This window comes from Chamaea fasciata, unplaced genomic scaffold (genome assembly GCF_029207755.1).
Source record: "Chamaea fasciata isolate MVZ Bird 193981 ecotype frontalis unplaced genomic scaffold, bChaFas1.0.hap1 SCAF_6, whole genome shotgun sequence".
NCBI lineage: Eukaryota > Metazoa > Chordata > Aves > Passeriformes > Sylviidae > Chamaea > Chamaea fasciata.
The window spans coordinates 61,416,306-61,438,361 of record NW_027094091.1 but is presented as its reverse complement, the minus strand read 5'-3'; the positions used below and the strand labels follow the sequence as shown (position 1 = coordinate 61,438,361).

At 47.6% G+C, this 22,056-nt stretch overlaps 3 protein-coding genes across 15 annotated transcripts in view; 1 reads left to right on the top strand and 2 right to left on the bottom strand.

The window, feature by feature from the left end:
- The window catches only part of SEC31A (SEC31 homolog A, COPII coat complex component), a 39,371-nt gene extending 32,302 nt beyond the window's left edge, over positions 1–7,069 (bottom strand). For 4 of the 10 annotated variants that reach the window (XM_066186600.1, XM_066186607.1, XM_066186601.1 and 1 more), the window contains exons 1-7: positions 7,013–7,068; positions 6,515–6,777; positions 5,895–5,977; positions 5,325–5,448; positions 3,025–3,223; positions 1,861–1,956; positions 152–292 (exon numbers count right to left, since the gene is read on the bottom strand). In XM_066186600.1, coding sequence (XP_066042697.1) covers positions 152–292; positions 1,861–1,956; positions 3,025–3,223; positions 5,325–5,448; positions 5,895–5,973 — 639 coding nt within the window. In that variant the 5' untranslated portion in view covers positions 5,974–5,977; positions 6,515–6,777; positions 7,013–7,068. Of the gene's footprint in view, positions 1–151; positions 293–1,860; positions 1,957–3,024; positions 3,224–5,324; positions 5,449–5,894; positions 5,978–6,514; positions 6,778–7,012 lie in introns of all 10 variants that reach the window. The other 6 variants (XM_066186598.1, XM_066186599.1, XM_066186602.1 and 3 more) reach the window with 2 other exon arrangements.
- Positions 7,070–8,103: 1,034 nt separating this feature from the next.
- THAP9 (THAP domain containing 9) lies at positions 8,104–12,069 on the top strand. The gene is made up of 3 exons (XM_066186596.1): positions 8,104–8,131; positions 8,390–8,540; positions 8,872–12,069. The coding sequence occupies exons 2-3, from the start codon at positions 8,422–8,424 to the stop codon at positions 10,799–10,801; spliced, it is 2,049 nt and encodes a 682-aa protein (XP_066042693.1). The 5' UTR covers positions 8,104–8,131; positions 8,390–8,421; the 3' UTR covers positions 10,802–12,069.
- A 439-nt stretch (positions 12,070–12,508) lies between these two features.
- LIN54 (lin-54 DREAM MuvB core complex component) overlaps positions 12,509–22,056 on the bottom strand; it is a 39,968-nt gene continuing 30,420 nt past the window's right edge. For all 4 annotated transcript variants that reach the window (XM_066186592.1, XM_066186593.1, XM_066186594.1 and 1 more), the window contains 6 exons: positions 20,502–20,593; positions 19,220–19,291; positions 16,839–16,941; positions 16,509–16,646; positions 15,568–15,770; positions 12,509–14,979 (listed from right to left, as the gene is read on the bottom strand). In XM_066186592.1, coding sequence (XP_066042689.1) covers positions 14,778–14,979; positions 15,568–15,770; positions 16,509–16,646; positions 16,839–16,941; positions 19,220–19,291; positions 20,502–20,593 — 810 coding nt within the window. In that variant the 3' untranslated portion in view covers positions 12,509–14,777. The remainder of the gene's footprint in view (positions 14,980–15,567; positions 15,771–16,508; positions 16,647–16,838; positions 16,942–19,219; positions 19,292–20,501; positions 20,594–22,056) is intronic.

Here is a 22,056-nt window from a genome sequence, read left to right as displayed (position 1 = left end):
TTCTGGCTATTTTAACTTAAAATGCTGACAATCCGTCTTGCATTTACTCTGAAGAGCAAACTGGGCCAGGCACCTCTGTCACACAAGGGGTGCCATGACCCATCCCTGCACCTCCCTGCAAGCAGCCCAGCAGCTGCAGGAGAGCACTCACCCTGTTGTTGTGGTCGGTGACTTTGATGATGGGCTCGTTCTTCCTGAGGTCCCAGACGGTGGCGCGGCCGCTGGGGCTGGCGGAGGCCAGGATGTGCTGGACCTGCCTGTTCCATGCAATGCAGCTGATGTCCTCCAGAGGCTGCCGCACACACACAACAGACAGCCCGTCACAGCCCCGCCACGCTGCAGACCCACACCCTGCTGCTGTTCTCGGGACTTGCCAAGTGAGAAACCTGCCAGGACAGTGCCCCGGGTACTGCGTGTGTTCTGGATTCCTTCCTACACGTGCTGCAGCGTACAACGCCTGAAAACGCTGATTTATAGGCTGCTAGAATTTCTCTCTGAACCTTTCTGTTTTACAGTACTACACATTAGTAATTAAAAGAAGACTAAGCAAAACTGCCTTCAAGAAGACAAAAATTACTCCATGAAAGTATATCCAGGCATAGGAACTGCTCTTTTGTCTTGGACTATTAGGTTTTTATTTAGCAAAAAAAACCCCAACAAACAAACAAAAAAAAAACCAAAAAAACAAACAAAAAAAAGCTTGCTTAGAGAAATTTCATGGGGTTTTCTTAGACCAAAAATTAAGAGCAGTATCAACCCAGCTCTTGTTGCCCTATTATTTCTAGTTGTCATTATGCATACGGACCAAAAGATATCTCAGCCTAAAAAAAATCACTATTAGATGTAAGTCTTTTACAGTGATCTCTGAGGTAAGCATCCTCTCAAATGCCTACATGTTAGTAAATGACTTGAACTAAACAAAGTAAACAAACCCCACAGAGTTTAAACTAAAAATCTTTAAACTGAAGATTACTTCTCATCCCATTTGCACACTTTTTTTTGTCTCAAAATTATCATGCAGTAATAAACCCATTTTCCAGTAACCTTCTTCATGAACTTCTGTGGAATTTTTAACAGCAACAGAAGCGTACTTGCACTGAAACAACTTCCTCCCATTCTTCCATTTCCTTCACAAGGCAAAAAGCACTAAAGACTATTGTTTTTCCCCACAGATCATCTTTAAGAGACACAGGCTAAACACTGGACCTTGAGTATGGCAATTAAATCACTCCCTGAAACCCACCAAGGTAACTGTAAAACCTACTGCCTCAACATCTGACTTCTCAGTGGCTGCTTTTTATCTTTCTCCTACTTTTCTCTGTGTACCTTCACCATCTTCAGATTCGTGCATGCAGTGAAACATGCAGAGGAAGACTAAAAGACATGTAATGGCTATGGTATTTGAAGAAGAGTGTAAGCTGAGAGACTCTGCTTGTTGTTTGATCTAATGGAACATTTCTCAAAGATTAAGGAGACACTACAGCTTTCCCTGGCCAAATACAATTTCTTAACAAAAAATTGCCACATGAAGATACAGCTGGAGCCAAAACTGCAGGTCTGTTGTGGATACAGACAGCACATCCAGGGTTGCTGCAGGAGCAGAGCGCACTCATTGCATGGACCTGTGCACACCTGCCCTTACAGGCCCAGCCAGGACACTGCTCTCCAGGGGCTACAAAAGCAGCAGCATCCAGTCACCCTTGCGTGCAGCTACTACCCAAGTTAGACTTCAAGAGGCTTCCCCCTCCCATGACCTTGAGACTGCTTTAAAACTGCAAATTTCAATCAGCTCTCACTTAACTGCCATGCATCTTTTTCATGAGTCTGCTCTGGAGAGTTTAATAAACATAAATCTGGTACCTGTGTCTTTGCTCCAGGTGTCATTGGTGTAGCAAAGTTGTTCAAGTCCCAGATATAGATTTCAGACTCATTAGCACCAGAGGCCACCAAATTAGTCTGTAAGAAACATTAATAGACATTAAGAGTACTTTCGGCATCAGCTTTCCCAGCCTTAGCTGCTGGGAGGCATCAGATCAGCAGGACTCTGTGAAATTCCCCTATCAGCTCAGGATGTAGGAAAAGATACAGGGAAAACAGTGCCAGGGCAGAGGAGGAAGCAGTGCTGCAGTCACAGCCACCCAGAGCTTTGCCCTGGACAGGGTGGCATTTCTGCCCTGCTCACAGTGAGTGCAGCCATGCAGAGCACTCCTGCACCTGGGATGCAAAAGTCCAGGCAGGACAACATGAGCCAAGGTCGCCAAGTGCCCTTTGGTCACATTTTGTGGCCAACGACAGGCGAGTCCTGAGTTCATAACATGCAGAAAGGGACAGGAAGCGATTCAGAGAGGACACAATGAGCACAGCACAGCCTTGCTGGAGGCAAGCGCGCAGGGACAGAAGTGTTATTTAGGAAACAAATCCAACTGAATTCTCACACAGCTGGTGGCAACAAGGAAAAACTGTATCTAGAAGGAAGTAAGTGCTCATTGGTGATGTGGGAAGGACTGTTGGCTTTGAGAGTCCTTCTGCTAAAGAGGCCACACGGCTGTGTTTCCTTGCTGTCTCCTCTTTCCAAACAATACTTAGAGGCCATGAAGGTGGATCCTACCCAATCCCCAGGGGAGATACCTGAAAACTGATCTCACAAGAAACATGAATGAGCACACATAATTCCTTCCTGTGTGACTGGCACAGCACAGAGAAGCTAGGAGAAGAGACTGGCTAAAAACACCCTGAAGAGCACCTCTACCTAACACACAAGCAGAGCTAAAAAGATCAACTAAATTGACAAGGTAAACCGATGAGGGGAAGGAATGAAGCAGACACCTCAGGCATTTTCATCCCCCATCCTGAAATGCCAGTAATGGGACAGGTTTTTCCTACTAAATACAAACAGACGCTCAAACACCAAATATAGTTCATGCTTTTCAGGGGAGGGGAAGCAGCAGAAACATCAGAGGTTACAAGTTAAGATAGGCCACTCCTCTATTGATGGTACTTAAGAGGAACAGCAGAAAAACCAACCTGGAACATGTTGACATCGAGCGCTCTCACTGGTCCCGTGTGCTTGTCCTTCTGGGCTATTATTACCTCAGCCTCTCCATCGAGGATTTTGGCTGAGTCATACAGAATGACATTCCCATTTTCACCCCCAGCAATCAGGACTCCAGACACTCTGTCCCCTGAGGTCATGCTGTGAGGGCCCCAGATCAGCTTGTGGTACCTGTAAGACACAGAGGGCCCCAGTCTTAGAACCATCCACCACCAGCTGTAGGTTGATACATCCCAGTTTTGCTCACCCCAACTAAAGTCAGAGAAAAGCATTGCCTGCACTTCTCCCTGAGGATGAGTCTCTGCACAACCCCTTCCATCAGGAAGACACGCCCCAATTCTGCTCCTTAACAGGAGGCACAACATGCACAACCAATAACCTGCAAACCAATATCACCAATTTCCTGCCTGCAGGATCAGGTCAGTGCTCCCAAACACAACGGGAATAATCAAAGCAAGGGCTGTAAGCCCATCCAGTCACAGCTTGGAGAAAAACCTCTGCTGTCCGAGAGCAGCTCATACAGGAGAAGAAAGAGGCGAAACTCAAAAAATTCCATATCATTTTCTGTATCTGTGCTTTTGGATGTGCAAGTGTTTTGTCTGCCATAGTCAGCATCACAGACACATCTCTTGGACCACAGCCTATTTTCAGGCTAACTCAAGAAGAATCAAACATACTTCCAGAAATTAAGAACACTATTGCGTCCACCTGTAAACATCCAAACTCCCTTCAACTCAATTGACTTCCTGCATAAGCGAAACAGCATTCCTGTGCACTTAACCATACAAAGAATCAATATGTCCTACATAAAATGACAGAGCCACCTATCAGCTCTTATGCAAGCAGAAACCTTAGCATTCACTGTAATACTGCTCATCTCTCTTTGTTACCTCTGGGCAATCTTCAAGCAATTTCTTTAAATCACAGCAACTTTAGCATGGTGAGGTAGATACTGCAGAAAGCTATCCAAAGAGCATATGCTGGGTGAGAAACACCATAATAGCCTATAAGTGTTCATGCTCCCAGTGTCGAGATGACAGCAGGGGTTCACCAAAGAATGATGCTACAAATAGAAATTGGTCCATGATATCATACAGACCCATTCCTGGGTATGAATTCTATGCTTCTGCACTTAAATATGCAGGTTTATGAGAGATGAAGTGTCTGACAGGGTTGTCCAGGCATCACCAGCAAGACTGAACAGGACTTAACCCAAAATGAAGGCAGGAAACAGTGAGGAACAAAACCCAAAAATTAACTGTGTAATTGCTTTTTTCCTGCCCTTTACTCTTTCCAAGATAAAGTACGGTTCTATAAAAGCAGGGCAAAACTTTTCTTGGAGGGCAATTAGGATTTATCTTTTGTGGGTCTAATCACCTGGACATTTTCATTTGCTGCAAACCCAAATAGTGCCTGACGTATACGCTGCTATCTAATCTTGAATTAAAAACAAATAAACAAACAACCCTCAACCTCCTTTTCAATGCATTTTCTGGGGCAAAGTCAAATTGTTGTGTTGCTGGTCAAGGGAGGTACCTTCCAAGGAGCACTGCACCCTGGGTATAAGGAATGCTTCTAGAAATTCAATAAGCAAATGGCAAGTCTTGAAGAATCTCAGTCACAGGTGAAACAAGGTAGAACAATGAAACTCGAAGATCCAACACTGCCTCCTGCTCTGAGCAGGTCAGTAGGACATGTTGACATCAGCTCAGCTCACAGAGCAGGGCATTTAAAAAGGGACTGTGGCCGTTTCAGCTCTGCCAGAGAACTGCTACGAGGAGCGCTGCTGCAATGCTCTGATGCTAACAACATTTGTCTGGATAAGCACATGGTAAGGAACTAACAGCTAAGTGGAGCTGTGCAGCCACGAATTTGGCTTCCCAGCTGCAGGAACACACACAACATAACCCAAGTTAGTTATGTTACAGGAGTCCCCCTGAAATGCCTAAATACAAACAGGATGGTGCAACATGAAAAGTTGCCACCACATTTTCACAGTTTTCTTCTGTTCTCCTGTGAATCCCGCAGGCTTCCTGAGATAAGGGGTCCACACACATAGTCAAAAATTTTCTGTTTATGCCAAAGCATGAGCTGCTTGCTTGGAGTCCAAGCTCACTGCCCCACGATATCAATTGCACACACTTCACCTTTCAGTGCTGAACTTCTGCTTCTCTCCTCAACAAGTGCAGGCAAACCACACAAAGTGACATTTCCACATGTACCACATGTAACGGTTCCACACGCTGTACCTTTCTCTTACAACACTGCCTACCTGTGCGAGGAGGAGAACGTGGCACAGCTCTTCATATCCAGTGAAGGGTCTGATAAGTCCAACTCAAATATTTCTAGAGAAGCACTTGTACTGAAGGTTGCATCCAGCTGCTGAGCTGATGTACCTGTGAGGAAGCACGTCTGGCAGTGAGAAAGCCATGATACACAGAGCAGTAACTGCAAATGCAGCACAAGAAGGGGAACAAAAACATCATCCTTTCAAAAAGGATCCTGAGATGGGGTCAGGCTTCTGTTTTTGTTACTTAGGTGTAGTCCCACACAACTCTCCTACCCATGGTTCCAAATTACAAAGGAGCCACAAGTGACTAGTGCTTAGGATTAGTGTCACCTTTCCCTGGCAAAAGGAGGAGGATGCTTGCTGTTACTCGTAGAATGCAAAGCATGTTTTTATCAGCACGGTGTAAGAACTCCACTCAAAACCCTACAACATACACCCCACTCCAGCCCTCGGGACACAGAGTAGCTCCTACAACTTTCAATAACGGCCCCTTCATGGCAGCCACTGCGCACAGCCCGAGGTCTGCTAGCACACGCTTCTCAAAAAACTCACCTGTGGCCAGGTAAATGGGGTGCTGCTGGGCAGGGCTCCATGCCTGCATGGCAGTACGGTCTATTTCCTTCAGCTTCATTTTGCTGAAAAGTAAGACCAAGAAAAGTGATGCTTAAACGGTACATGGTGAGACTGCACCGCCACGGATCCAGAAGCCGCATTAGGACTTGGCAGGAGCAGCCAAAGGGACTGCTTTCCTAAAGATACCCCACGGACAGACAACCAAGCCATCCTCTCCAGAGGACACCGGGGGGGCGGGGAGGAATAACACTGACACGTAGAGGAAACTGACGGGTGCTGAACATAACACGGGAAAACGTGGGCAAAGCCTCAACAGCTGTGAAAAAACCCTCTTCTCACAGCACCAAGGCATCGAGCACCCTACAGCGGCTTTTCTGCCTTAAGCCACGAAACAAACTCAGCCCCGGGACGACCCTCCCCAGACCCTGCCGCCGAACACCCTCAGGGCTCATTCCTGGGTCCCATTTCAGCCCCCTCGGGCTCCCCCCGCCCGAGGTGCACCCCGCCAGGCCAGCGGCACGGCCACCCTCGCCCCGTTCCCGACAGGAACCGGAGGAAAACAGCTCTAAACCAGAGGCTTTCGCCTCCCCTACCCTCACCTCGGCGTCCCCGGCGCTCACCCGTCCCCGGACCGCTCCAACGTGGCAGCCCCGGCACCGCCTCCCGGCCGCCACCGCCTTCCGGGCGCGCCCCGCGGCTTCCGGGCGGCGGCGGCGGGGCCGCGCCTTCCCGGCACGGGGAGCGGCGGGAAGCCACGGGAGTGGTGGTGGTGGTGGTGGTGGGAGGGTGTGTGTGGGGATGTGCAGCCGCCTCCTTCCGCGCGTGTCCTCTGTGTCCCTCGGGGCGGGAACAGCCATCGGCCCTGGGGAAAAGGGAGACTGGTTAGGGGCGGCGGGACCGGGGGGAGCCGGGACGCAGCGCCGGCAGCGCGGGGGCCGCGGTGCCGCCTGTCCTCAGCTCAAGGGCAGTAATCATGGCGTGCTCATGATGTGAACAGCAGTGAGGCTCATCACGGGACAGGGGCCGCCCCAGGGCGGGGGAACAGCCCGAGGGAGCTCAGCCGGCTTCCACAGCCGGGGCGGCAGCCCCGGACCCACCTCCTCACGGCAGCCAGGGCACAGTTCCGCTGCCGCCTCCCGCCGCTGCGAGGCTCCGCTGCCGCTCGGCGGGCAGACGGCGTGCGCGGGGCGGGCGCTGCGCGGGCCGCATGGCGCGGCTCGGCGGGAGAGACGGCGGGCGCCGCCGGCCCCCCTATAAATAGGGATTGAAGGCGCGGCTCCCATTGGCGCTGAGGATCGCCCCTCGGCACTGGCTGCGCCCGCCGCCGCCTCCGCTCCCGGTTGGCTCGGTCCGCTCCCGGTCCCGCCGCCGCACCCAATGGGGCCGCGGTCCGGCGGGCCCGCCGGCCAATGGCGAGGCGGCGGCCAACGGGCGGGCCCGCGGTGGCGCGCGGGCGGCGGCGGGCGCGGCGGCGGTGGCGGCGCGCGCGGGGCCGCCATGACGCGGAGCTGCTCCGCGATGGGCTGCACCGCGCGCGACACCGGGCGGAGCCGCGAGCGCGGCATCTCCTTCCACCAGTGAGTGCGCCCGGCCCCGCCGCCCGCCGCGCCCTCGTCCCGCCGTCCCCTCATCCCGCCCTCTCCCTCTGCCGCAGGTTCCCGGTGGACGCCGCGCAGCGCCGCGAGTGGATCCGCGCCGTGAACCGCGCGGACCCGCGGAGCCGCCGGGCGTGGCGGCCCGGCCCCGGCGCCATCCTCTGCTCCCGACACTTCGCCGAAGGGGACTTCGAGCGCTACGGGCTGCGGCGGAAGCTGCGGCGGGGGGCCGTGCCCTCCCGCTTCCTCCCCTCGGTGCGGGCGGGTACCGGGCGCGCTCCCCGCTCCCCCCGGCGGGGCTCCGCCGTGTGCCGTGACCTCCCCTTTCCTTCCCCCGCCAGGAGCCGCCGGGCGCCGACCGCGGGAGGAGCAGGACCCCCGGGCGGGCGCTGAAGCAGCCGCTGCCCAGTCCCCCCGCCGGGGACCACAACTACAGCCTGCAGGGACAGCGGGCGGCCGAGCCGCCGCCGGAAGCCCCGCCGCACCAGCAGCAGCCGCCCGCCGCCGGGAGAGGCGGCCCCGCGGCCCGGCGCAGGACCGTGCCGAGCATCCTCAGGGAGCTGGCGGAGAAGCGGCAACTTTCTGAGGAAATCGTGAGTTTGCTGCAGGCGCAGTTTTCAGGTACTGCTGGGGACGCTTGGTGAGGGAGAGTGCACTCCCTCGCCCCGGTTTCATGTCTTTGCTTAACCCCTATCGAGGAGGAGGTGAGGCACAGTGGTATCGTTGCTGAGCCCTGCTCTTCCCGCCAGACTTCCGGACTGACTTGTTCCAGAGGCCACGATGTTGCTTTGTGTTCTGCAGTGCATTTGTGTCATGCATCCCTGTTTCCAGCCATTTATTTGTTTCGCTAAAGTTGACCTTTTGTGATTTCTTAAGCAGATTTGCCTCGAGAGTTGCACAGCTGGAGGCAGATGGCAGACTACTCGCCAGAAATGAGGCAATTTGCTTGTCTTCTCCATCTCTACCATATTAAGGCCTATGATCACCTACGGAAGATTCTTCCCCTCCCTCATCCTTACAGCCTGACAAAGCAAGTTTTTATTTATTCTTTCATTCATTCAGAATGTATTTCCAGGTGCTGGTGTAGAAATAGGTGTAACAGAGCTGTCCTGAAGCTTTGTTACTTCCGTGCACGGTCAGTACTTTCCTTGGCTTCCCACTACTAGGGTGGGAAAAAAGATTCAGACAATGCATGAAGGAAAGCAGGGCTGCCTTCTTTGCCCTGCACGTCTCAGCCTGCTCTGCAGCTCTGGGCATGGCTGATCATGTCTTAAGTGGTAAAAAGTGCTGCCTGTTGCTTTAACTTTTCCAGAATCACGTTTTCTAATCAAGGAATTTTGATTCTCCCTTTTTTTCCCCAGCTGGCTGTCTAATAACGAGGCCGCTGCAGGCTTCAGCAGTGACATTTTTCTCCGGCTTCAGGAGCAGGTGGAGAGAGGGGATGAGGCCTACCGCTACTGCGCCGTGCTGGTACAGGACGTGTCCCTGCAGAAGCAGCAGGAGTGGGACCCACAGACCAAGCGGCTGACGGGCTTTGTTGACTTGGGAGCAGGCATCCTTGATGCCGACGAAGCTCCGCTGGCGTCGGAAGCGGTAATCCTCATGGCAGTGGGCATCTCGAGCCCTTGGACAGCCCCCCTTGGCTATTTCTTGGTGAACAGCACATCCGGCCGCTTCCTTGCTCAGCTCCTTCGTCAGGCCATCAGTAAGCTGAACAACGTTGGGATCGTGGTCCTGGCTGTGACATCGGGTGCCTCTGCTCATGGTGCTGAGACTGCCAGAGCTTTGGGGATCAGGACAGATCCCAGAAGGATTCGGTGCACTTTCCAGCATCCACCTGGTTCTGCTCACAGCATCACATACTTCTTTGACGTTTGTCATGCCCTCCTGCTGATAAGGAATGCTCTGCAGTGCTTCCAGAAGGTAGAGTGGCTTGGTGACACCGTGTGGTGGCAGCACATGGTGGAGCTGGCAGCTTTGCAGGAGCAGAGGGTGTCGAAGCTGTGCAGTCCTGAGTCAGACAGGGCTGGGAGTAAAGGGAGTTACCACCTGAAGGTCAACCTTGCTACCCTGCTGTTCAGCGAGGGTGTTGCTGAGGCACTGGAGCACCTCCAGAAGCTGGGCCTGGCCTCGTTTCAGAACTGCAGTGGGACAGTCAAGTTCGTGCGTCTGATGAGCTCTCTGTGCGATGTATTTTATGGCAGAGGTCCCTGTGGAAAGGAGCCTTTGCTAGCTGGAAATTACACCAAAATAAGCAACCTCTTTGATGAGGCCAAGAGCTGCTTTGTCAACTTAACAGACTCTGTGGGAAGATACGTTATTAAGAGCAAACGTAAACTGGGATTTCTGAGCTTCTTGCTCAATGCTGAAAGCCTCAAGTGGCTTTCCTCCAACTGTACATGTCCAGAAGGCACTCCTTCCCACCACCTCCACACACATGCCTTCAGCCTGGGCCCCCTGGAGCAGTTTCTCAGGGCCCTGCAGCAAGCCTGTGGCACCAGTGGCAGCCCCACCTGCGCTGTGTTCCAGGCTGCTTACCAGAAACTGCTGGCCAGCTGCAGCCTGGCACCCGGCTCACCACACAGCAGTGGCAACGGCAGCCCCTGGGACGTGTCCCTGTCTCAGAGGAGAGCTCTGACTCTGGGCAGCATTCGTGCTCAGTATCACCCAGCTCCTGCGAGGACTCTGGCCCCGGAGTACCCCTACAGGGCAGGCCTCCTTTTGGCCAGCTCTGCCCTGAGCAACGCGCTGACAGATCTGTCGCTGTACACGCAGAGCCTCACCTGCGCTGCCGGCTGGGTGGCTGAGCAGTTGGCCTTGGACTTGCAATGTGAGGCTTGTCTTGCCTCTCTGTTTGAGGCAGATGAGAGCGGGCTAAAACACAGGTCAGTGCTCTACATAAAGAAGTTAGGTGGTGTCAGTCTGCCCTCGGCCAGTGTGCACCACATAACAAGCATTTCAGAACAAGTCCTAAGCCGATATGGCAAAGTGGAAGGTGCCAACAAAAGCACCGAGCTGTGGCACTTGTCTCTAGAACAGAAAGTCTTCCAGGAGCTTCTGGGAGAAAGCCCCCTCTTTCCCACCCTCACAAACCATTTATTTGACAGAGAGCTGAGCATCAACAACCACTACACAGTCTTAGTAAAGGAAATAACGCGATGTTACTTAAACGTAAGAACAAACCCTGCCCAACAGCTGAATTTGAAATACCCTTGCAGAAGGCACAAACTGAAGAGACTGAAGGGAAAGCATTTGTTTCCATCACCATTGGTTAGCTGTCAGTCAAGCTAAACCACCACATGGTCTACCTGAGTACTCTGTGATTCCAAGGGTGGCTGTTCCTTGCTGAGGCTCAGAGCTGGACAAACCTAGGCAACACACGTGAGGAAACACTGCTGGCAAAACTAGTGTTGATAAACAGTGATGTTTCAGGCTACTGCAAACCCCCTAACCAGAGTTTAACTGAGCAAAGCAAGGAAGTTTATCTGATCCCCTGTTCCTTCTAGCAATCCTGAAAAGCAGCCACGTATTTCACGAAACTTGCACAGGAGGTCAGAATGAGCAATGCTTGCTCAAGGTGCCTGGGGCAGAGATAGGAGACTGCAGTATCCCTGGAAGTGCTGGGCGGCTTTAGTGCTGCAAATGCCGGAAGAAAACTGATAGTTGATGGGGTTGCAGGGGAATCACATACACTAGCACTTTCATTTCACCAAAAAGATGTGCTTTATAAAAGCTGGGGGCAAGAAAGCTTGCAGAGCTTCTACTTAAATAGGAAAATGAAGATGTGAAAAGAAAGTGGCACTCAAACTGTACACAAGCTCTAATCTCCTTTCCAACATGTGTCACTGAACAGCTAAAGATGCTGGTCAAGTCTGGATCCTCTGGAGCAGTGCTGAGCCTGTCACCAGATCATTGTGTCCAGTGGCATCCAGGAACACCAATACCCTTCTCCAGAGGCAGGAATACACAGGGCTGCTGCAGCAGGGCAAGCATTTCAGTTCCCATTTCATGGCCCCATCCTCCCAGGGCTGGCCTGCAACCCAGGGCACAAGGCACCCTCTTTTCAATGTTTCTACCGATCACTTGAGCCACAGCTCTGATGGCACCAAGTAGGACAGGATTCTTCAGTTAGTTCATTTCCATGGCAAGGAAGCTGCCTCCAGTGCTTTGCCTGGAATAGTGAAGTTTGGCAGAACTGCTGCTAAGGGGTTTCCCTTTGCCATGCAGAATGGGAGTTGCATCCATAGAGATGGAAAACAACTAATTCCCACAAAACTTGGTGTTCAGTCACTTTCAAGATCCATGATAAAGCTGGGATGAAAAATGGTGATCTGCCACATCCTAGGGCAGTAATAACATTAAAGGTACCTTTCTCCCTACCAGTGACTTGACAAAACTGTCCCTGGGTGATTTGGGTTTTTCCTTCTTCCCTTAGTTCTGCTGCACTCAATCCCTCAAACTCAGCTTTGAGAGCAGCAGCACCACAGAAATTCATACAATCACTGCTGGGAGGAACAAACCAGAAGCTCAGGGCTTTTTCCCCCCCACCCCAGTTCAAATACCTATGCAAAAAAAACATGTTGAAGCCATCACTGTCATGGAGCCATTCCAGCTACAAGAGACTCTGTAGGAAACTATTCCCTCCCCTCTAGATGTGATTTTTGGGACTGGCAAAATACTGCTGAAATCCCAGTGACAGATGTGTTAACAATTTATTTTGATATTTCAGTGACAAACCTTCTGTGTATATTTGTCAGTGTGGAAGCAAAGGAGTGCAAAAATAATCGTATGTACAGAATAGTATAAATGTTTATTTTTTGTGATTTATCTGACTGTTTTATTTGTACAATATAGAAAAGTGTATTCTTTGAATAGGTCTTGTAAATATAAATTTAATTTTCTACTTTTGGATGTAAACAGAACTATAAAATGAACCCTTGCCCCATTCCCAATTATTTTTTATGTAACTGGATGAACTTGACTGTTAATCTTGTCCAGCAGTTTGATGCAAATGGCTAAGGAAGTACAAAAACCAATTAATACACTCTACACCAGGGAGAAGGGAGAGAGGAATCCAAGCTTAATATTTGAGAAAGCTTGTTCAAAACAAAATAGAAGAACTAAGAGCATTTGATTGCACCTTCAAAGTCTTTACAAGCAAAATATTCTCCAGCAATGCCATCATACATAATTACAACTGTAATCTAAATTTCACAAGTGCTTTTGCACACTGTATATAAATACACATCACAAAAGGTGCAATTTAGAGTAAGACACTGAATATATACAAAATTAACACAGATTGAAGTCTAAACAAAAGGCATATTGCAATCTGTTTGAAAAATAACCTAAGTAGGTATTACTTTATTCACTTACACTAATTTACATTTATACAAATCTTACTGGACAGACTATATTAGGTCACTAGAAGGGAACGGAATATCTGCACTATCTACAGGTAAAGTTACTGCACTGATTTTTTTTAGTAAATCCAAGTCCTGATCGTGAAAAAATGTGGCATTTACTTACAAGAGAGGTGGATTCCCTTTTCAGAGATTTGCACAAACATGGCTATTTATGCTCAGGGAGATGTCCTTGGCAGACAGAGCCTTTCAGACAGTCACTGGCAGCTCAGACCTGGTCTGTGAGCCCACCACTGCTGCTGCCTGCCTCCCAGGCGTTTCAAGGAGGCACCAGAGAAGGGTCAAGGGCCTTCTGCTCTGTGCACAGGGCTGGGAGGTGAAGCATTCTCGCACCCTATTGCCTTCACACGCACAGGCACATATCTCTGCTGCTGGTGTGCCTAGCCCCTACCTCTCCCCAGCCTGACCCCACATTTCTCTGTATTTACAGTTTTATAGAAGGAATACAAAATCCCTTTTGGAAAAAACATAGCTAGTTCAAGCCGCAGTGAGACAATGCCTGTGATTAAACATGGTTAATGGATGTTCATGACAGGTAAGTAACCCACCAGGTTAATTCTGCAAATATGTTCCACTATCAAAAATGTGATCTGAGATTGCCTGTAACAAATACTGAAAAAAATCCCCTGCCTTATTCTATACCCAGCAATAGTTGATAGCTCCCCATTTAGTGTAAAAGGATCTGTGTCTGTTTTTGTAGCAATCCTGATTCTGTGCTAGTACTTTCTGTCATCACAGCTCTCACAATTATTCCAAACAACACTGAAAGAGCCCTTATGCCAAGTAAATTGCCAGCATGGAGAGAAGCAGCATCCTGAACGACCACAGCCAGGCTGAACATGATCCCTACCTGCATTTGCAAGTTGATTCAGATGCAGATTGTCATCTCCCATGACTTCAGCTTCTGAGGCCTCAACACTTTCCCAGGGTTACAGTTTGATCCTAGAAAACACGACAGACTGCACAGCCCTACTTCCAGTGAGGTTTTAGGCTGCTGCAGGCCTCTGAAAAACCAAGCTTCACCTAAACAACAGCATTCATCTGCTACACACTGGGCAGACAGTCTGGCATTGTGGTGTGGCTGCTCTTCCTCACTTCAGAGGACAGGCCACTGTCTTAGCCTTCAAGTTCCAGCTTAAGAAACACCTGAGCACTCTGCCCCATTCCTGTCGAAAATTCCTCATGATGCCATTTGCCTTTATACTCCTTGGGCCCTGCTCCAGGAACATTCTCCATGACTTGCTCAGTGCTAAATCTGCAAGCAACCCCTCTGTATTATTGCCTATGTATCTCACAGTGCTCCGTGCACTAAAGCGACATGCTGTGTCAGCTCCTAAATACAAGTACTACCTTCCATTTAGATGCTTATTTCTACATACTTCCTTTCAGAATTATCTTGGATACACTGGTGCCTCCATATTGCAGGCCTGTCAGCAAAAGCATGACCTGGCTGTTGACATCACCTGTGTCTTCCTGTATGCACAGTGATGCAAATCCATACACTGTAAATAATATATATTATAATAATTTATATATGCCCTTCAGACAATTATTCTGGGGGAAAGGGGAGAACACATCTAATTTTTAAGAAACCCAGGGTAAAAGCTGTACATTGGGAAGAAGAACTGACCTTTAGGCATTGTCTTACGTAGAAGAGGATTTAGCTAAGATTTAAAAGGCTCTACATCTTGTTATAAAAGAATTTCTCGTTTCAATCTTACATGGGTTAATTTACAACAAGCACCAAATTAACAAATATTATTAAATCCTTTATGCTAAACCAAAGTGTCCCTGTGCCTTAAGTGTTCTGTTCAGTCCGCTTCATTGTGGCTCATGTGCATGAGTCAGCAGTTCATGGCACAAGGGTCACCTTTGGACTTCCCTGCAGAGCTGATAACCCTCATCAGACAGCGGCCAAACTCCTCCAGGATCATGCGCTCTGCTGCAGCTTTGGACTTGCCCGTCTTCTCCGCTTGCTCGGCCTGTGCCAGGAGGCATTCACAGGTTGCATCGGCCACCTCCTTGGTGACAAACGTAAAGGGCAGCCTGAAACAAAGAAACATCCACTTGGTGTCTGCAAAAACACGCAAAGCGCCTAACTCCAGGGCTGGCAACTTTTTAGTCTGAGGACTGATGAAATTTCATCTGTCCCATGGCTTCCAAGAGCCTTTGGATGGTGAATAAGCCTCAGTTAACAGCCAAATGAACTGGTGCGTCGTGATAGGCCATGAAATAAAGATGCTTGACTCCAGTCAGAAGGCAGTAGAAATCAGAAGGCTTTATTTACAGTTTTATTCAGCTTTTCTACAACATGCTGCGCTAAAAGGCACATTATTGGTCCACAGGACTGACACCTCTCCCATTGGCTAAGTAACAGAAATAGCAAACAATACCTGTTGTTACGGGAAAGGAATATTGTTTACACAAGGTTGTTTTGGCAAAAAGAAAACTGTCGAAAACATCGAGCCCACACAGGTGGGTGTTCCTGTTACAGGAACAAAATGTTCCATTCACCTGACTGCTCCCACCTCTGCAGCTTACACAGACAAGGCTCAGAGATGACAGGGACATACCTGTGACACACATCAAAACCTGCGTTAGAAACAACTCAAAGAGGGTGCAGCATCAACTTACTTCCCACCACCACTGCTGAGTGCTGGTGTTGGCCTTGTCAGCAAGTCTGAGATCTGGGAAGATAACTTGGTCTTTGCAGCAGTCTGCTGCTGGACCCTGACCTCTGCAGCATCTGCTAAATGCATCAATGTCTTTCGCTCCGGGCTTTCTTCAAAATTTTTACAGCCAATGCATTTGCATATGGAAGAACACATGATTTTTGCCTGAAAGAAACAAACAAAACATAAGAAACTTGTTGCAAGTTTGACTCCCCTTATGAGAAACCACAACAAAAAGGAGATCTTATTTTCATCTCTTATCAGTTAACCACTAGACAAACTCCCAAGTAATAATCTCCTCTCTAAATTCTTACCTCAAGTTGAGATGTCTTCCCAGAATGTACACTTGAATTGAATCATAGAATCATAGAATCATAGAGCACAGAATGTATATGAGTGGTTTCCCACTCATCCCTTTCTTCATTAACATCGAGCTTCCAGTGGAATTTAGACAGCTGAGTTTTGAGAAAGGTCAGTCTACACTGTCTCTACATCCACAGACTGATCAGTTAGCAGATGAAGTAACAACAACTTTTGCTTTTGAATTCCACAGACACATTCTATCCCACAGCATCTGTGGGATGCTGCTTCAACTCCTCCTAGGGACTTGATGCAGTAGATTTCTTTATGGAAATGGTGCTATTCAATAAAGAACAAATCCAAGCCTAAGTTCAAAGTTGCTAAATTGTTTAAAATTAAAATTACAGAACAGTAGCGACCAACTTTTCCATGTACATGTCTTTCTATGTGCAAACTGCTGGGAGAAGAGGTAACGTTATAAGAACGGAAACAAACGGAAGAGAAAACAATACAGCAATACAAGGAAGAGACAAAGAAAATAAGAGAAGCCACTACACTAAAGGGAAAAAGCTACTATTTTTCAAAGGAGATAATGCTTCGTACCTCATAACACTCGCAGTAGTTTTTGAGACATCCCGAGCGTTTACAGTTACACCCTTTGCTGTGCCTCCGATCCGATTCTCCTTCCTTTCCTTTCCCTATTTTGGGCTTGAAGGCTTCAGGGTTTCTGTCGAGGCAGGCCTGTTAATGCAGACCCAAAGGGTCAGTCATTGCATGCAGGGAGCAGAATTTAGAGGTGCAATAAAAGAACTTAAGCCTTGCACATGTGGGAGGAGATCAGGGCATTATACACCCACTCTGCCCCGCTCTGGAGCTTCAGGAAAAGGAAGCTGAATTACTTTGATCCCGGGGGCAGGGGAAGAGGCCCCTCACCTTTATTGCTTTTTGCCTATCGTTTTCATGGTCCAGGTTGTTATAACAATTTGTACAGTTGCAGTTATTGCAGAATTCACCGTTAGCAAAACAGTCACAATACCTGAAACAGAAGATGCAGAAGGCATTTGTAAAAACTGAGCATTACATTGTGTGTGAGCACTGACTCACACACTGCAGTAGCAGAAGTTCCTACTCTGGCACCAATGTGGGTAAGGGTCACCCCACGCTCAACTCCACACATACAAGTGGTACCAGCCTCGCTGCAGAGCCAAAATCCTCTAGTGCAAGTCTAGCTGCTGTCTAAAGACACAGGTGGAGCTCAAGGGTGTCCACCTGAGCTCATCACATAGCACAGGTCCCCCAAGCAGCAAGAGAAGCTAATGAGACTTTTTCCAAGAGTGACTCTTGAGGCCCAGTCTGCTACAGCCACCTCACAGCCAGCTCCTGAGCCAGTCAGTCCAAGTCAGCCCTCAGGAGCCCTCATACAGTCAAAACAAAAGACAAGCAATTGGAGTCACAGTTAATAGGCAAACTAACATAGCAAGGACCTTTTTTTTTGTTAGTTTTGCCCTTAAGCTGGGATGGAAGAATAGAAAGGGAATAACAGTTGGTACATCTTGGAGGCTTTGAAGCACAGGTAATCAGGGGGAGGATCTGAATGAGGATAAAGCTGATTTTAATAAAGGACAAATATATGAACAAAAAGCAGCAAAATATGGACAGGGAAAGCCAATCACGTTGCCACACCTCTCATGTACCTCTGGTGCCTCCCATCAGAAACCACATCTCACCAGCGCACAGACTCACAGATCTGATACGTGGAAATACCACATTCATCCCCAGCTCAAACGTGGCTTTAGGCCACAAACTCTGACATGTTTCAAGGCTTCCAGGACCACCTCCAGCTAATAGCTAAAAACTGCTGATCCTCTTCACTTGTTTTTCAAATCCTGCTGGGGGTCAGTTTTTGGAGCCTAAACCTATTGCTAAACTGGCTTTCTGTGGCTTGCCCAGCCTTGCACTACCATAAACTAGATTAGCATTGCCCTGGAGCCCACTGCAAGCCTTCATCAGGTTGAACTGGATTTTGGAGATTTTTAGCATGGTCTTGAATGGTCCCAGGGACAAACTAAGTCAAAAGCTTTTACAACCTGTGATAGCTCTCCTTTCTTTTTAAAAATTCAGTGGTAGAATAGTCCTGGTTTCCAAAAAAATACCAGTGCCAGCATCAATGCAGAACATAAATGAGCAAATAACTGAGTTGACTTCTTAGTAGAATTTTCGGAAAAAATAAGTTCTCCTCCAGACAGAAAAGAGGTTTTACTAGTGAGAAAGCACCTGTGCCAGAGTGAATTAACCATTTGTTCTGCATCAATGCCCAGAATACATAACATCAGTGATTTACAAGAACAGTTTGTTTCCTAACACAGCATTCTGAAGGTCTGAAGTATTCCCAGTGATGCTCCCAGAATTTCTAGGGCGCATTCAGGCACCAAAAGCTGAACCTGAACCCCTACAGGTCTAACATTGGGCACTGTGAGGTCAATCATGCATGTAAAATGTCTGAAAAGCAGATACACATCTTCCTGCTATGCAACAGACAAGTCTGAGACTGGGAAAGACAGGGCACACCTCCCCATAGAGAGGGGTGCACTACACAAGAAGATATCCAAGCTTAAGAGTTTAAACATACTTGGGTTCAGATGCCATTGCATCACTTCCCCTTCAAGTACCACACTCCTGATTTCCTCTTCATTGTCTAGGATTCAGGGAACCACTGATTAATTTCAGTGTATCCTCCCATTCCTCTCCCAAAAATGTCAGTAATTTGACTTTGCCTCAAGGTGAAGAAACTCTCCTCAGCTCTGAACGTTTTTGTGTCCAATTTTTACAAATACATGGAATGGAAAAGCAAAATATCTCATGGATAAGCAAGAGGCAGACCTAACAGTGAAGAATCACTTGTCTATTCAATCCTTTAATAAAATACACGCAGCCTAATTTTTTGGAAGTATTTGATCCAGCACAGTATTACTGATGCACTTCACCAAAGTAAATGCCCACAAATGATACCATGACATACCATTTTACTCATGGTACCAACAAGGCAACCAGAGCTGCTGAGTGCAATTGGCTCCATCATGCAATAAGGTACATGATGCAAAATTAGACATTTTTAAATGTTATGGTCCATATAGCTCACAGGAGTTGCAAAATTACACAGGCTCTGCAACATCTTCACCAATATCCATCTTATATCAGCATCTAGACATAAAATTTCTGACATACTTAAAACCTTTACATTCTGATACTCGGTGAACATTTGTGATGTTAAAAGTAAGGCTTGAAAGACAAAAACTGTACCAAGCTGTACTTACAATTTCAAACACAGAGACTTTGTACAATTGCAAGGCTTCCTGGGGCGGTTTGCAGACTCAGAAGAAATTATTCTGTGGGGGGGAGAGAGCGTTTATATACACACAGTTTTTATCAGTTTATTTTTTATTTATAATAAAAACTTCAAAAAAATCTTTACACTCCTTATAATCCTTTATGTTCCTTTATATTCTTTATAACTTTGCATTAGCTTTTTGGCTGACTGTGTTTAAGTAACTATTATAAATAGTGCATTTCCAGTCCAGAAAGAGATGGATTATTTGCTGCAAATTTGGATGCATGCCTGAAGTAGAAATTAGGCTTTAAAGCTAGAGGAAGCATAACTAAAAAAAAACTGGAGTCAGGGAAACCTTCCCAGAATCCCTTCAAGTGCAGTGGGGTCAGATCCAACCAAAATTCAAACAACATGATTGTGCCCTTTCTTTTGCTCCACTTGGAATTTAAAAAATCCCAGAAAACAAGAAATTCCCCCTCTGGAATAATGGGAAAGCAAGCCAAACCATGGTATTCAGTTTTCAGATGAATTTTATAGCAGACACAGTCTTTTACTGCTCCTAAAACATGGATTTTGTGACACTAATCGCTTCTGATGAGATTTGCTCCATCCCTATCCAGCAATTTCTGCAAGTAATACCAGGGAGATTAAATCAAACCCATTCATTTGAATAGCTGCATCTGGATTTGGGATTAGTTTGCATCAGTTGAGGCTGCTGCTGCAAAAAAGCACCTTCATGTTCACAATTTCCAGCAAACAGTAACACAAAAGGACTGTGCAGAACAGCTAAGCCTTCTGGATTGGCAAAGGGGAAATAATATATGTTAGCTGTTATTTTCATCCTTAAAGGAAAAATGCATGACTGAAAAAACCCAAAGCCTCCTTTAAGGATCCATTTTACTGTTTGCCTGAATTTCTGCATGTCTTAAGCATCTAGCTTATGTGTTGTCCAGAACCTCTTTGCAGCAATGTTGAGAAATACTGAGGCCTGTAGCTCACAGCTGCTGCTTCAAATAAAAAAAACAAGCAACAGAGCGCTTTCAGGTCAACTTCCTGCTACGGGAGTTCAAAAAACAGAAAGGGAAACACAGCTTTGGTCAAGAGACTGGCTCAAATGTCAGAGATCCACGCCCTTCAGTCAGTGGTAATAACCACACCACAGTATATTTGAGTGTCTTGGAGAATTCCCCAGACCAAACTCCAAGACTTCATGCTTATTCAAGCAGCTTATTCTACAGATTTTGGGATTTTTTTTTCCAAACTCTTACCCGTTAAATGGCAGCCGCGCTTGGGACTGGACACTGGATGTCCCCGTGAAGCCAGTGTTGCTCGCTATGGATACATAGGATGACTGTTGTAGCTAACGAAACAAAAAGGTTAATGCCTGACATGAAAGGAATTGTACACAAGAAGATGTGTTGCTAGTTTTTAAATTAGCTTTCCAGATATTCCTATAAAAATAACTTGCTTCTAAGAACACTTTTAGACACTTACAGAACTTGGACCAGGTGGCAACTTCCTGCCTCCATACTTAGCATAAAAATACTATTTTAGATTATATTTTTTTGTTGTCTATAACAGTGTCTAGATCCATACAGATGACAGGGATAACACACAGAAATGTTCAGACCACAAATAGTTCCTGCTCCTGAAAACATGTTCATTTTCCCCCGACAGAGCAGAATCACTTCCTGCACAAATTAATAGCTTTCTTTATATACAAGCCACTTACTATGAAAGTAAGCAAAATGGTTTGCATTCCAACTCCTCTGCATACCTGAACCCACCATTCATTTTTCACATTAAAAAACCCCAAAATCTCACAGGAACCTGCCAAACAACCCTGATCTGGGCCACCTTCTTTAGCATTACCTACAAGCAGCTGTTTGCTCCTGTTGGGACAGGTTCTGGGGACATATTGGCACACAGCAAGATATAGAACTACTGGGGCCAGGCAAACAGGGACAGGTTGTGACTAGAACAAAAACCTCAGAGGAAAGGTCCAACAGATGCTAGTTTGAAGTAAAATTTGCAGAACAAGACTGGAAGGACACAGAAACAATCTTCAGGGTCAAACTGCAAATGTGACAAAACCAAAAGGCAACTGGAAACCAGCCTGGTACCAGTAATGCCAGGAGCTATCAGAGCCTTTGTTTCTACGAACTTCAGCAGAACATTTCATTTACTCTCTTTTTCATCCCAAAGGTTGGTCAGATCTTGGCAAAAAGCAAAATAATAATCCCTAGGCCTCAGTTGGGGTGACTGGTAGCAGCTGCTTCTGACCCCTGGCAATGTGCTTAGCATTAACTAACACCATTTTATAATGAAGACAGCCATACTCTGTGAGCAAGCAGGTCACATCTATGCTCCCTTTCTCCTCATCATCAGGCCCTGAAGGTCCTGTGAACCAAGTAGACAAACCCATAGGTCTTCTTCTTCCCCTCACTACAGGTCTCAGGATTCCTGGGCACCAGGCCAATTACTCTGTTCTTTACTGGCCATGGAGGTTTCAGGCACCCAGACAACCAGGTGGTGGTGACTCTCAGGGAACGGGGAAGTGTAACAGCACACAGAGCAGTTATGAAATCGAACTGTTCCAAGTCCTAGGTGATGAACCTGGACTGGAACTGCTGCTGGACACTGAGCCCTGTGACTGCCAGTGGCCAGGGTCACCTCTACTGACATCTGCTTCCTCCAAAGGACCAAGTGACTTGTACTCTTTCAGATGATTTTCAAGTCTAGGTTATGATCGTTAAAGTGATGAAGCAAACTGTGTATCATGATGTGACCCAATATGCAGAAGGTCTAGGTGATTAGAAACTC